Here is a 16,353-nt window from a genome sequence, read left to right as displayed (position 1 = left end):
AGTAATAATTCATTGGACTATGTAAAATTATTTTAAAGGATATAGAGTAATACAATTTTTCAGACTGATAGGAAGTTTTGCAGCCCTTTCACTTCAGTGATAAATGGGATTTTTAGAGATGGTACGTAGTATTTAACTAAATTGAACTTTTGAAACAGGTTGCCCACAGAAGCTGTGGATGTTCCATCCCCTGAAGCATCCAAGGCCAGGCTGGATGGGGTTTTGAGCAACCAGGTCTAGTAGAAGATATCCCTGCCCTTGCAGGGGTTTGGGACTAGATATAATTAAAGGCCTCTTCCTACCCAAACCTTTCAATTATTTCACAGAGAAAAATTATTACCAAATCTTCAATATTCAGCAGAGTAGGAAATACATGGCCAAAACACTACTAAGTTTTTCTTTCATGGCAAATACTAGAATATCAAAATATCTTGTTTCTGGGTACAGCTAAAACATACACTCTGAATAGGCTTGTCTTGGCAAAAAAAAATTTAAAAATTTGAAATCTGAGACTGCTGTATTCTATGTCTTCAGGTTTCATATATCTATACAAAATTTCATACCACTAACAACAACCAAAAATGAATTAAACTCTACCCTCCAGTGCATGAAGGCAGCCTATTAGAAAAATGGAGAGGGACCTTTTACAAGACCTGTAGTGACGGGGCAAGGGGACATGGATTCAAACTGAGGACATTAGGTTTAGATTAGATATTAGGAAAAAATTCTTCTCTGTGAAGGTGGTGAGGCACTGGCACAGGTTTCCCAGAGAAGTTGTGGATGCCCCATCCCTGGAAGTGTTGAAGGCCAGGCTGGATGGAATTTTGAGCAACCTGATCTAGTGAAAGGTGCCCCTGACCACATCAGGGAGACTGGAACTAGATGATCTTTAAGGTCCCTTCCAACCCAGGCCATTCTGTGATTCCATGACATAGCACGACATTTTCAATATGATACTTTCATCTTATTAAGGGCAATGCTTAAGGCACAAACAATAGCAACACCTTCCTGCTGAATAAAGCTGCACCTTTTTTTATCACAACACAGTTGCAGGAGCCCTAGAATGCCCATCCTCAGGTGCTCAGCCAAGCCATAACTTTGCTCAGACCATGGCACGTGCTCCCATCTGATGTCTCGGAGCTGACTCTTCCTCCCTGCTAACACCACCACGTGTAGAAAGGGCCCAGGTCAACCTCTCCTTGCCCTGCTAGCTGGGGCTCTGGGGGACTGGAGCATGCAAATATGAAAGAAAAGAAAGTAATAAAAAAAGTTGACTAACCTAACCCACCTGAGCTCGGCTCACAGGGATCGATGTCCTCATCATCGCTAGGACATTCAGCCGAGGCCACCAGGATGTCATCTGTAGTCTGCAAAGAAAGTAAGAGTCAAATAGATGTACTTGAATTGACTGAACATACTGTAAGTTTCTCACCAGCATGCCTTCTTTTTTTTTTTTTTTTTTGAATTTATGCAAGGCCCAGAGCATTCCAAACCTAAAGTGTAATGGTGCAGTGACACTCTCCAACTCTGTATTAATGGGACTTTGCTTTTCAATTTGCACTTGCCAGGATTTAGAATTGTGTTAGATATCCAGTGTGGGTGCTTACACATTTTAATTTTTTTTTTTTTTTTTTTTTTTGTAATAAGGACAGAAAATAGAACAGAATATGTATATTGAGGCTGCTGGTCTTCCCTCTTTATCTCCAATATCTCTACTATGATATTACTGAGAAAACTGAGGACATTAAAATACAAGTCAAAATAATGAACTGCCTGCAGTGCAGCTGTTAAAACTATTATAAATGTAGTGATGTTTTCTCCATTAACTGCACTTGCTTTCTCAGATGCAGAGTCAAAAAAAAAACAAAAAAAAAAGAAAAGAAGCAAACATGTCTTTCACTGAGCTGAAAACTATTTAATGAAAAGAAAGTCAAGGAAAGAAAACAATAATAAATGTGTATATGCTAGAAATTATCATGGTATTTTCTTAAATAAGTGAATTATTGTGAGTGTGATGGTGATGAATAAGTGAAGTATTGTGAGTGCTGTGATTAGGTCCCAGGGCCAAAATGCGTTTGGACAATTTTTTGTATAAAGATATTATATGGATCAAGACAAAGGAGACAAACCAGGGGATGTATGGTAAAACACACCATAAAAGTTCAAAAAAGAACTGGGGAATTCCTACCTACTGTTTCTTACAGTGCAAGAACAAGGAGATAGTCAATGAAACACTGAGGCAATCAATCAGTCAACACGAAAAAATGAATATCTTTTCAAGCCACCTCTGAGAACAGTCATTTAGAAATGTAATGAGAACGTCTACAGTAATTCAGGGAAATAATACGAGGGAAATATAACCTGCCATGCACCTGGTCGTTTCTCAAGAAATTACTAAAGAGGTTACTAAAGATGCTTTTCCTTTGGCCAAGGCATTTCATAACTGTCCATTTCAAACTTCTGAATGAAATGGATGGAGAGAATAAAATACTACATCATATTCAAACAAGAGGCTAAGGACGTAGCAGGCAAAAAGCCATTCTTGGATTCCTGTATGATAAATATGCCAACAACCCATTTCAGTGAATGCAAGACTTTCTTCCTTTATCCTCTCCATGGGTATAGAGGAGGGACATAAAATGCATGAAAGTTTTCCTTCATCAGTTTAAATCTGAAGATGTAAAAATTTTATAGCTGTGCAGCAGGGCCAAAGGCTAACCAATGTTGTTTGTCATTATTATTCTAACCAGAGTTTTAAAGCGAAGCATATTACAGTAATAGGCTTTACTTTGTCATGCTTCAAGAATATTAATGAATATAAGCTTTCAGCACTTCTCTGAAGTAGGAAAGTGATACAGGAATACATTCATTAATATGTGAGGCATAACAAAGAAAGGGCCATAATAATAATCATAATATATTTTAGAGGTAAAAGACTGAGGCATAGCAGAATGAAGTAACTTGCTGAAGGTAATCAAAAAGGCTATAGGCAACAGCTATGTCTGGATGCCATAATCACAAAAATTATCTTTCCTTGTATCTGAGAAAATTTGTAGCTAGAGGAAATAACTGTAAACCTGAAATACTGCCAAAATTAGTTGGCAGATTTGCAAAATTTAAAAAATATCCCCAAAAAAGCTTTCTAGTTGTCCTCCATTTCTACCATGTAGAAAACCAGAGATGTAACAAAAGCCAGCTGCAAACATCCTCTTGAATTTCCAATGTCCATTTCTTTACCCCAGATGAGAACCATTTAAGCTTGAAAACCAGTAGGTTGGCCTCTTTGAGGAAAATTACCTTTTTTTTTTTTTTTTTAATATAAAGAAAAAATAACTAAGTAACCAACAAAGCCTGCCCATAAGAAAGTATCTCTGTACTGCAAACCCAACAACCATTAGCTATAAAAACATAATAATAAGTACATAAAGTATCATGAATCTTCCGAAGAGTTTCAATTTGGTAAGCAAAGCAGCAGTGTCACATTTTTCCTTTTGCCCACAACACTGGACAAGACAATACTTTTATGACCTGGAGCCAGAATTCTGAATATTTATCAATGGATCACTGAGGAGCTCTACACAAATACCATTAAACAGAGAGGATCACATGCATACCCAGCTGTCACAGCAAGAAACAGTCTCAGATCTACTGGACTAACTGGAATTTTGATGAGGGGCGCTTTGGCCCGTGCACAGATGAGTCCCCCTTGTAACTTGAGTGACCCGAGAAGAAATGATCAGGCAGAGTCATGGGATTATTGCAGCGTCTCTGATTACTCTTGATATAGGACAGCATGGTAAGACTTGAGGTCACTCTACTTCTTAAAATTCTGGTAATTCAAAATCACCAAAAATAATGCACTTTAAGTATTTTCATGTCTGAGAGATACTTTGCTCAGCTACTTATAAGAGTGTCGAAACTGTCTTCATAAAGTGACACTAATTCCAATCTATAGAAAGAGTATTCATACTTCTACAAGAAGAAAGGGTTGTTCTTGAATGATAGAAATGCATGCATATTATGGGTACAGAAATGAATAATACTTTAAATAAATGTGAATATAGAATGTCGAGAAAGACCTTGTTAATGTCTCAGCCTATTAAAGGAAGTAATGTGTGTTTCGAAGTCAATACTTGGTATAAAACTCATTTTTGTGCAAGCAATAATCAAGTATAAGTAGTTGAATAAGAAGCAAAGTGATAAGTTGATGTGAAAAGTGTTTTTCTTCAGAAAAAAATATCTGAAGAAGAATTTAAGTACCAGTTAAAAGACGTGTCACAACCTGCCCCTATTCACCCCTTTCCCCAAATCCAAATAGCCCCTTGCTGCTACTCACACATATTTTCAGAGAAAAGGGCAAAGGAGCTGTGAAAGGCAGGTGAGACAGCAGCGACCAAACTACAAATGAAAGCTATTGGTCTGCTGGACAGAATTCAAAAAAGGATTCAGAATTAGCTAAAACAATAGAGAATATAGAGAACACATAAATTAAATGCTGTGGGCCAGTTACTTTCTGGAGTTCTTTATCCAGAAGTGCTCAGACTGATGAGAATTTACCTGAAGAGAGAGCAGAATTTAGACCTGAGGGTGTCAGACAGCCATGGGGTGCAGATCAATAATGCAAGATAGAGTAATGTGTTTTACTTACTTGACATTATCTTTTCCTCATGCTTTTTAATTTGGATGGGAAGATTTAAAAGAAATCAGTTCTCCTAAGTGAATTGCCATTGTTGCTAGCACTATGGCTAATTTACAGGACACTGCTTCAAGCATTCTCATTAATCAAGGATTTAAAAGTCAGTGGAAAATCCCTTATTTCAGTGAGTGCCTAATAGGATAACATCCAACTGGTATCATCATCATACATGATCGGATTAGAATGTGTCTTGGGTGAGTTGTTCAAATTCATTTAAGAGGTGATACTCCAGTTGTAAGAAATTTTAAAAAAAAGTTAAAATAGCAGGTGTACAGTGTAAAAGGTCAGGCAGAATTTCTTTTAATTGCTTCTTTTTTTCTTTGTGAATTTTCAGAGATTTTTCAGATTCAATTTGCAGCTATGACTGTATGATTTGAAATGAAGTCCACTGTAAAATGTGGATTCTCAAAAAGTTGGACATCTGTACACATATCAAAAACAGCTTACAATTAACATGGCAATAAAAAAAAATGGAGCCAAAAAAATCCCACATTTAGTAAAACTAGAAGCCATTGCAGAATGTTGGTTCTGACAACTATTCAGGGGTGTGGACCCTGCAGGAATAGGTCTTGCTTACATCAGCTACGTCTGCTTGCAAAAATAAAGAAATTGGGATTTGTCTCTGAGCCAAGAGACAGTTTAAAATATCGCCAATCTGCCACCTTGCCTGAGGAAGGAAATGGTGACTATTTCAAGAAAGCTCCTGGCCAGATGAAAAAATGATGCTGTAGCCATGGTTTAAATGCAGTGACAGTCTGTAGCTATGGATAAATATCAAGCTGCCTCAAAGGTTACTGTCACTGGTTCAAAACTAGTACCAGAAAATATGGCTGTGCCCTTCTAGTAGTGCTCTTTGAATGCTATGTCATTAAAAGAAATAATTGCAAATGAATAAACAATACAGGAAAATAATTTTTTATTATTATTCATTTTTTTTGCATGACTGAGATTAAATACAGACCAACTCACTCTGTTTTTTATGTATGAAGTCTACTATACCTGAGGGTATGAGAGAAATATGACCTAAAAATTAAATCACCAATCTGAGCTGTGCATTCATTAACAGTATAATGGATCCTGCATATTTTCTGCTGTAGTATGGCACCAGCTCTCCTTTAAATCATAGCACCCTACAGCTACTCTGAATATAGTTTATTCCTTTCCTGTTCAATAATATACTTTATCCAATGAGAACTGCAAGCAAATCCAAATTACACAATAGCTAAAAGGTAGCAGTCCTAAATTATTATATGAATTATAACCAGCACAACCCCTTATGACTACTCTTTAAATTATTTTAGATGAGAACTTCAACTGCGTAAGTCAGAATTACACTTATTTATTTGTACAGCTCTGGTGCTGAATGGTAGCAGAGACCAGTGCTGTTGTGCCTGGTGCTAAAGGCAGCTAGAAGGCAATGACAAAGCTCTGAGGAGCTTTGAGCTTGATTTTGGACAACAAACGAGTGGGAGAGGGAGCAGAGGATGAGAAGGGTCAGGTGAGGATGCTATTGAGAGGCGCTGGCAGTTACACAGGCTCTGATCTAGCACATTTCCCAAAATTACGCTCCCATAGAGCAGGAAGGAAGGTCAGAAAGAAAGCAGGCACAGGAAAGCCAGGCAGGAGGCTGTGACTGGCCAAGGAGATGCTGGGAACAGATGGTGCCTGGCGAGCACTGCCGAGGCTGCAAAGCCTCTCCGAGGAAACTCCGCGTGTTTGGAACGGTCTGGTGAGCGCGGAGATGAGGACAGGCAGCGAGGCACTGAGACAGGCAGGCAGCACCCGTGGTTAGGATCCAGGGCGTGGTCAAGGCATGGGAAGTTGGGTTGTTTTGGGAGGGGAGCTAACAAAGGAAGAGAAAAATTATTGGTGAGGTGTTGTAGATGTCGGCGAACCCAATGGGAAGAATGATGGTGTCTAACTCCATTTCAGAAGGCTGAATGATTTCTTTATTATAATTATGTTATAATACATTAATATGCTATATAAAAGAGGATACTAAATACTACATGCTACTTTAACTATCATATCTCACTCCTCACAACTCGTGACCCTGTTCTCCAGACACAGGTGGATCTGATTGGCCGTCAGGCCCAAACAATCCACCATGGTCCAACCAAGTGCTCACTCTGGGTAAACAATTCTCCAAACAAGAGAAAAACAAGGAGCAGAAATAGAAATTGTTTTCTCTTTCATTTCTCTCTCTGCACTTCAATAAAAAATCCTGAGAGAGAGAGAGAAATGCGCTTGCCACAGTGAGGTTATGGCAGCAAAGGAGACCAGGTGGCAAAAGGGGAGGGCCAGGGTAGAAGGGAGTTGATATCAAGAGACACGATTATGTGAAGAGTAATGGGTAAGAATCCAGTGCCTGTTAGCAAATGGCTGTCTGAAAACATACTTTCAGATGCAGACAAGGAAATTAAACCTTTAATTCTCCTTTTACCCTTTTCTGTAATGCTTAATTATCATCTCTGCTTGCTTCACTTTTCCTCCTGAAAACAAAGCTTATTCAAATAATTGCAGTTTAGTTCAGACAGAATCAGCTACAAGTGATTTTTAAACATAAAGGTCTGCTTCAATTTAGCAAAAGCCTGTTTAGCTACAGCCATGGCATAAACAAAGTTTTTGGATACCCAACAGATAAACACTACTGTCTTCTTCATTAGCTGTGTAAACTTCCCTTGAAAAATATGGCTTGTGCAACATCTACATAAAGGAGCTTAGAGCAGTTGTTTTGTACTTTTGTACTGGACACATTCATTTCTGAGGCAGAGAGGGACTTTCCCAAAAACTATCCCTTGCATATATTCCTTTTCCCCCCTTTTTCCCCTTTAAATAGAGGAATAAAGTAACCTAAATCAATGGGAGTGCTGGCAGAAACCAATAGGGTATGAAACATCACAAAAGACTTCATGTGGAAAAACTCAGATTTCATTTTTCAGGATGGGATTAACTGCACAATTTTCTAGCCAAGACTGCATAATTTGAATTTAATTCTCGGCGTATGAAGCAGATCTTTGTGACTGGTTATTGAGACAGTTGTGGAAAGAAACTCGAATATGTCACATTATTCAGGTGTACTCCTCATCTGGTGTTAATAACCTGCCAGTGCACGAGGCAGTTTGCTGGGAAAGAGGCAATAGTGATGTAGCAGTAATATCAGCTCTAGATGATTTGCTGTTTAGACAACTGCCTCGAACGTTGTATTTAACCTGCTATAGGTCAAACAAGTACATGTGCATCAATTACTGCTCGTCCACCCACATCCAAAAAGTACTTTCTCAGCGCTGTGCTACTGAGAAACGTTATTTCTGGACATGGGTATTAAAATGCTAATATTTCAAGCACATGCACAATATTTATTAAATCTTTCACTAACTGCTGACATGTTATTACCCTGTAATGTGAAAATACAGTAACTGAAAATCGAAACACTTTCTCAAAACTGGCTCTGATATAATTAATACTACCATGCTATTTCTTGAATTGTCAGTGTTTGATGCTGGGAGAAAGCAAAAGCCTTGATTAATAAGTTCCTCTCACAGGAAAAAAAGAAAAAAAAGAAAAGAAACCTTGAGGATATAGCAACCACATACAATAAGGCCTTTCAGTCAGTGAAATGAGTGTTGCAGAAATTAAACTCAGAGGTGTAGGTGAAAAGCTCAAGACATGCCTCAGATGCCCTGCAGGACACCTTCAGCCTCCGTCCTCAAATCCCAGCAGTGGTGGGAACACACCTGCTCCACGCAGCAAAACAGAATCACTTCAGTTCTATCTTCCACCTCTCCACATACAGACAGTTTATCTTTCCACACAATAAAAACCCATGGTGTTCATTCCATGCAGAAAAACTTCTGTATTTTTTCCTCCAGCCACTCTCCTCCACCCAAACATCTAAATTGTCACGGGCAAAATTGCCGCAAATAGCAGGAATATATTTGAGAAACAGATTTATAGTAAAATAATGCCAACAAAGCTGTGTGCCTTTAAGCTCGGAATTTGAAGTTAATTGCTTTGGTCAAAGTCTTAGAGTCACTCATCTCATCTGTAAAGAAGCAGAGCTGAGAAATCCACATGCTCGCAAAGGTACAACGTTTTACCTGGACAGATAGCCAGGCAGCACTCTGCACTAATCTTTAAAAATTAAAGTATTACTAATTAAAAAATAAGAAAAAAATCCAAACATTTTCATATCAGGTCATGTTCCTTACCTCCTGCAACATATGGACTAAGTTAGTTTCACAGATGTAGACCAAAAGCAATTTCTATATTAATTTTATTTTAAAATATTTCTTGACCCCTTTTGAAACTTTTTGGATTTGATGCCTAGAAAATTATCCCACTGTTTTTCTTCTGTGTTTCTCTCCCAGTGGGCAACAAATGAAAATGCAGACATCTCCATCAGTACATTTTTCACTGGCCACTTTCCCATATTTAAAGGCTTTACAAGGAGATATTTAATAGAACACTCCCTGTTTAACAGTGAGGGCTACTTTGAGCTTCTCTTCTTGAAACAAGCTGATCCTGCACTAGCTGTGGCTCTTGGAAGCAGAGCAAGCAGCAGCCACACAGTGACAGAGTACCAAGAATGGGAGAAGAAGGTTTATTTTTTGAGGTAATTTGATATTTGCATCAAGGAACAACTGATGTTTACCATGAATGTTGGACTAATGCTTCAAAGCAGTGCTGGCTGCAATCAAGAGTGAATTGCCCATCTTCCACACCCTTCCCATCAAGGCCAACTCATGCCATAAACCCCTGAGCACAAGGAGTCACCTCAGCATCATGAATATCTTTGCATTGTTTAAGAACCTAAATTTGTTTTGCAGTGCCAGATGAACAGACTAGGGTTTGATTTCCTTTCCAAAAAAAAAAAAAAAACAAACAAGAACAGTATGGCACCATCTTGCTTCTGACTGATTCAGAACTATAGGTCCAGTAAAAAGACAAAACTGCTTCTATCCTTCCTTCTGGAAATATTGGGGATGGCTGGCTGGGAATGAGCTCTCTACCATGTGCTCACTGCTCCCTTTGCTCCATCTTGCCCTCTCCCTCCCTTCTGCAGTGGGGCTGATGGAAACAGGAGCTCACTCCCTGCTCTCAGGGCCCTTGGGAACTGCTGGCTGATCCCTCAGCCTGGTCTGACCCAGAGCCCGGAGCAATCCACATGGAGATGCAGGCACGACTAGCCCAAAGCTAGTTTTTTCTCTCATGCTGGAGAAAAAAAAAGAAAGAAAAAGTTGAAGAGATGTGGCACAAAACTGCACTTTATCTCTTGGAAGCAGACACTGCTATGCAACCTGCCAGTTACCAAAACCATGGGCACCTCATTACATAATGCCTATGATTTATACTGTGCCATTTGTGAAAGCTGTCATGGCTGCTTGGATGAAGAACAAATGAGTCACTGCCTTACTCCTTTCTCATCTAACTTTTAGATTCACGGTGGTGCAACATTTCTGGATCCAGAAATAATTTTGTTGGCTAATTTTCATTCTGCAATTACAAATAGTTCTGCCGTGGACCATACTGATCAGAAGAAGCTGTGCTACTTTTCAACTTACCTGTTTCACCCTTATTTCCCCCAGATAATGAAAATAGGTTGAAAACAAGAGACAGATAATCTGTCAGAATTCTTTAAAAGTCTCTTGTTCTTTCTTTCCAAGATCCTTTCCAGAACATCCATATTCCTCTCCCATAAACACCATAGTTCATCCCAGAGCAAGAACAACAAAAATGCACTTTGATTTTTGTTTTGTTTCCACATTTGCACTGAGCCTAAAATATATGGAATAGAATGTGGTTGATGAAATGCAATGCTATTATTTTCTCCTAGGCGAGAAAATTATTTTGCCTCTAAGTACGAGGGAAATGTTTCTGGGCATTATGCTTTTATTTTCTGGTATCATTTTATTTTTAGCCATATCTTTTGCTGAAGTAAACATTTTGGTCTCCATTAATTCTGAACTCACAAAACACAGAGGAGACAGTTTCGTATTAACTCAGAGAGAGACTGTGCTTATTAAATAGCAACATTACAACAGTGATAGCAAATCTTTTAATTTATATCCCTGTATTACCAATGATGTGTACAGAGACTGTTGAATTTTTGGAATATGAATCTTGCTGCATTTGTATTTATCTCAGAAAACTCAGGCATAGAATTATTAAAGCCTTCAAAATTGACAATTTGAGTTTTTGTCAGGGAAGTGGGGGTGCTTTTAATTGACCATTGAGCTGCTAGTGTAGCCTTTTTTGTTGTTGTTGTGGAGCTTTGGGTTTTTTTTGCAATTTAATCACAAGTTTTAAGACTTTTCTTAGCAAAACTTTATTAAGTTAGAGAAATGACTGAAATCAACATTGGACACTTTTAAGACTTGGCTGGGCTGGTTGATCCTTGAAGTCCCTTTCAACCTGGTATTTTGTGATTCTGTGATTCACTGAGTTATGAAAATACAGCAAAGTTAGAAAGGTGCTAACTATGAAGTACACTTCCATCTTTTTTTTCACAATTACAGTACTGCCAATTTTACTTACTGTGAGTCTCCCTGACTATTAAATTGTGTCACACAAGAACACCTTGGTCTACTGATATCCATGGGAATTTTTTTATGGTTTCAAAAGAGGGGAAGGCAAGGAAAGCCCTTCAGAAGGGATACCTCCTGAAACTCACATGGAGTCTCTGCTCTCACTTAACATGTTTTCAGGGTAGAAAAAGCTTTCTTATCTTGTAGGAACCTGCTTGAACTACTAGACTGCTTTTTAGCCATTTAAATAAACCAGCCATCTCATCTTGCTCCAGAGACAAGTGAGAGACTGAGACAATGGAGGAGATATGGGATCTTCTATTTAACACTGAAGAACCACGTTCTTCAAGTTCATTTGAGCATATCTTTGACTCAAGGCAAAGTATTTTGAGTCAGTCAGATCAGGCAAGAATCTGCTAGTATCCCTCTCTCAAGCCCAGTTTTTCTCTCCTGAAGGAAAACAAGCGCCAGTCCCACTGCCAACACTTTCCTCCCTAAAGTTTTGCAATAAAGAATAAATTTAAACTTTTTCAGGCACACTGCTCCTCCCCAGATATGAGACCCTTTGTCACATTTTAGCCCCCATTATCACCGGTTTTCACAGGTTTACCCAGAGCAGGGAAAGCAAAACTGAAGCTGTTTTCTCCACAAATCTGTCTTTGAAGCACAGCCTTTTCAAATGTAAAGCACTCGGTTCTACTACTAAAAAAGTCTCACATTTCCTTATCTTAATGTTTTAATTAAACAACTCAAATAATGGCAGGACCAGGGAATACTCTGAGGAAATAACCTACTGGTTCTGCAGAGATGAGAAATGTTCTACAGAGGAGCTGCATTCTGCAAGTACAACCTGGTAACACTAACAAGAGTTAGTTAGTTACACATACTCTGGAAAAAGACAATGCCTAATTGCCTTTCAATTAAAATAAGTTTCATTAAAGCCACTGTTTCAGAGATACTATTAATTACACAGGTTCTGTCACAGAGGTGTTTGGGTTTGTTAATGATGCTTTTATTTCATAAGAGCAGTCAAAATTCAGGTGAGAAACATGCTCCAGGAAAGCAGTAGGCTTTGCACAGCTGGGAGATGCTCCAGGAGATTGCTGTGCTATTATTTACAAGCAGATGTAATTTATAACAACATTGCTGACCAGGAACATCCCTTTTTCATCACATCTGTGAAAACCTATGCAGGTTAAGAAAAACTGTGTCTCACACAGGTGGTATTTGTGTTTGGGACCTAAAAATATGGTCTTGCTTTAAAGGATAGGTAGTGGTTTTCCAATAACAAAGAGAGGAACTGAGGCCTGGAAGACAATTTCTCCTCTGCTGTCCATACTGCTGCTGATGGCATTTGGGTGGTGAGGAGGAATAGGCTAGACTTGAGCTGGAAGGAGAGAAAAATCAGGCTCAGAACAGTGACGAGATGGGATACTGAGATGAAGGGCCAGGAAAGTGTGAAAAGTAACTGAGGTAAGATGTTGGAGGATTTGGGAAGAGAAATGAAACACTGTGCTCCTGCTGTAAGTCTGGGGGGACACAGACCATTACAAAGGCAAGAGAGGATGAGGGGAAAAAGAGCTACAGTAAATCAGCAAAGTGGCACATGGAGAGCCATGGAGAACTGTGGGCGTGGGGAAGTTTGGGATAAGGATAAAGCATGCTGGACCAGCCATGGGAAATATTCCAGATTGGAAAAATCACAGACTTGTAGCCATTGGAATCAGCTTTCCTTTCACTGTCAGTCATAATCTGCTAATCACTCTAGCAAAGACTTCAATTTTCCAGCAGATGTCTGGCCCATTGGGATCCATCATTTAAAAGACATAAGGGTAAAGCAGAGATCTGCCAGGTGAACCCACGGGCTCCAGCAGTCCCTTTCAGGGTGTCAGTTCCGTGGTGCATGGTGGAACAGGTTTCTGATGTTTGTTTTGAAAGGAGCTCAGAAAACCACGATACAAAACATTTGATTTGGAAAATTTCAAGTGTGAAAGGGAATGAACACCCAGCAATTAGGGGATGCCAGAACTCAAGTCTGACACGAAGCCTTAATTCACATGGCTTATGTCTGCACAATCTGATGCCATCTTAAATAAAATCCTGGTACAGATTAATAATAACATATTTGAATGTCAGCTGGTGTAAAACCACACAGTTCCAGAGAAACAAAATGTTCACACTTCAGTTGTGCATCTGGCCCATAATTTCTTGTGATATTGTTTCAAACTGAGAGCCCAAACCCATGGGGAATTATCTTAAACTTGAGTATGCCTAAGGCTGCGTACTAATCGCTGTTCTTACTGCAGCATGGCACACTTCTGAGTCACACTGCAAAGACAGGTTTGCCATGAGGTAATCCAAAAAAATATAAGTTAAAATTATTAAGTCACATAAAGTCTGGATTTTTGACCTTCATTATTACATTATGAGCAATAGCTAGGAATATGGCAGGGATTTTAAAATAGGATTCTCATTAAAATGAGAAATTAACCATCTATGCACACCCCAGTTATTCAGTATGGCACTGCATTTTCACAAGGTCTTTCCATTTCCTGGCAGGAACCTATCAGTTATCTGTTAAAATTGCTTTTCATAACACCTTAGAGCTGTTGAAATACAGCAAGGAAAATACAAATACAAAAGCAGGGAAATTTCTTTTGAGTGGAGTGCAAACAGCAAGATAGCGTAAGATTCCTCATTAAAAATAAAAAGAATTTTATAAGACCCAGGCTCAAAACTCTGATGGGTGCCTAGAAGTTCTTGCTGGTGCAACTAAAACATTCAGCTGACTCCCTAAATAGGCATGCTATGTCAGGAAAGGCTATAATTAAACTCCCTGAGTCTGTCACTCTTGTCTATATGGGAATGTTACTGTGATATAAATGATGTTAATTAAAACTGGTGTAACTCCCAGGTGCATAAATTTTGCTGGGAAAAGACCAAATGTTTTGTGCATAGCTTTGGAGGGCGGGGTAGGCACCCCCAGCCAGCCCATGGGTTTGCTCTGTGCATGCACAGGGGGAGGTGGAGCTGCATGGGTGCATCTGTCCCGGTGCAGTGGCAGCAGTGGGATGTGTCAGACCCTTCACGGGAACAAGCTGTTACACTCACACCAACATCCCTCTGTGCCTGACTGCAGAGCAGGCTCCACTACACTGCAGCTCCTCAGATTTAGCTCTCTTGCCTCTAACAGCCACGGACTGCTGTCAGGAGAGCAAACTGTGAGACCAAAACGATGCAGGCAAACATGGGAGAAAATCTGAATTCAATCAGGCTATTGCAGTCCTTCCCCCACTGCTTCACCACGAGGCACCCAGGCAGTTTGTCATCGTCAGCACGCCCTGGGTTCCTCCTGTTGGACAGCAAAGGGTCACATTCAAGTCTATACTCAAGTCTCTCAAGCTTTCTTGAGTATAAGGAAACTCCAATACTGTTTCCTTTCAGCATTGCAGCACAGTATCTTAGTACCCAAAGGTGTTTTTTTTTTTTCTTTCCCCCCCCCTTTTTTAAACATCTTTACAACAACATGCAATCACTAGACTCCCCAGATATCTTAGATTCCCCAGATTCCTTAGATCTGAACAAAGCTATAAAACTACCTTCACACATTGCCCGTTATTGATTTCTCCTGTCTTTAGTATTCTATGGATTCACGCAAGGGACTCAACCTCCTCCTCCCCTGCTGCTCTCCTGAGGTCTGTCCTTTGGAGCATGGGACCTCTCTCTTCTCCCTAATATCTCTGCAAAATCTATTTTTTGTAACCTCTTCTCACCTTTGTGTCCCTGCTGAAAGATTTCTGATTAGCCCGCTCGGATGATCGAAGTCCTCTGTTGCCCTCAGCGCTCTCCCTTTTGCAGTCATTGTTCAGACTTCACTGCACCAGTCCGAGAGCCTGGCTGAAATGATTTCATCTGTTGCTCTCTGATCGTCATAATGATAATGGAGTAACACTCTTCACCTTAATGTTGCCCATGTATCATGAACTTTATTATCTGTAATAAGCTTCAACTCAGAGGAACAGATTTTGAGCTGCTTGGAAGGGAGAAGGGCACAGGAGCTGCCTGCAAAGCAGTGTTCCACCCCTCTCCTCCTAGATCAGCTATCACAAAAGTAGTACTCAGACACACGTGAACATTTTTCACTATGACACCAAACAGGCAAGTACTCCTTGGCTACTCTGCTGTGCAGAATTTGCCATTCAGGACATCCTTGCTAGTTTTATCCAACACCACAGAGCAGGAATTGGGATCCAGAATCTGGCCAAAAACATTGCATAAATGCAAGTTGTGTTAGTAGGGTCCCTGAAGGATGCTGGTGTGTACACAACTCTGGTTTTGGTGCTGTAAGTAAAAGATCTCCTAATACGCAGAAGCACAATGTGCAGCAATTTGAAATAAAAGAAATAATAACTCCGTAACCTTATTCTGATTGGTTTTTTACAGAACATAAGTGTAGCGTCTAAGCACTCAGGTGAAGAAAAGAAAAAACTCCACAAGTTAAGTGAGACCGCCCACAGTGAATTTCTTCACCTGATCACACCAATTAGTAGAGATTAATTGCATGGAAGGAGCCACAGAATGCTGAATCTCATGATGAATGGACACCATGACAGCAAACGATTTCCTCTAATGTTCCATTATGCTTCTCAACATTTGAAATTTAATTACTTGAAGAAAAAAAATTAAAAAGTCAAAAGCCATCAATAGCCTCGTCATTACAGTGTATTTTCAACTTGAGAAGGCATTTTGTTTCACCATAAAGAAAACTTCATGTGCAAACCCAAGGGAGGCAGATCTCAGACATTATGACAATGTTGCTATAGCAATTATTTGTAGGAACGTGGCACGTTAGCTTAGCTCTCAAACCTACTGCTCAGCTCATGCATGCTGTTCTTAACCAGAATATAAACTGCCTGGTGCTCATTGTATCCTAATAGGATTTGTAAATTACTTACAGTGATGTACTTCCAACAACTAGGAATGGAAGAATAGTTTTGTTATTAATATTTAATCATGCTCAGAAAACCCCCTTTTATCTGTGCATTCAGTTAGATATTCCAACTGCTCTTTCTGAGAAGGCAAAGTCATGTAAATATAGTCTATGAATTATTGTGTGAAAGTTTTGAAATA

At 39.4% G+C, this 16,353-nt stretch overlaps 1 protein-coding gene across 23 annotated transcripts in view; it reads right to left on the bottom strand.

The window, feature by feature from the left end:
* NRXN1 (neurexin 1) overlaps positions 1-16,353 on the bottom strand; it is a 673,696-nt gene that overhangs the window by 17,990 nt on the left and 639,353 nt on the right. For 15 of the 23 annotated variants that reach the window (XM_053937300.1, XM_053937286.1, XM_053937282.1 and 12 more), the window contains one exon: positions 1,280-1,367. In XM_053937300.1, the coding sequence (XP_053793275.1) occupies positions 1,280-1,367 (88 nt within the window). The remainder of the gene's footprint in view (positions 1-1,279; positions 1,368-16,353) is intronic. The other 8 variants (XM_053937292.1, XM_053937287.1, XM_053937283.1 and 5 more) reach the window with 1 other exon arrangement.

This window comes from Vidua chalybeata, chromosome 3, assembly GCF_026979565.1.
Source record: "Vidua chalybeata isolate OUT-0048 chromosome 3, bVidCha1 merged haplotype, whole genome shotgun sequence".
Lineage (NCBI taxonomy): Eukaryota > Metazoa > Chordata > Aves > Passeriformes > Viduidae > Vidua > Vidua chalybeata.
The sequence above is the reverse complement of the archived record's forward strand: the minus strand, read 5'-3'. Positions and strand labels throughout refer to the sequence as shown.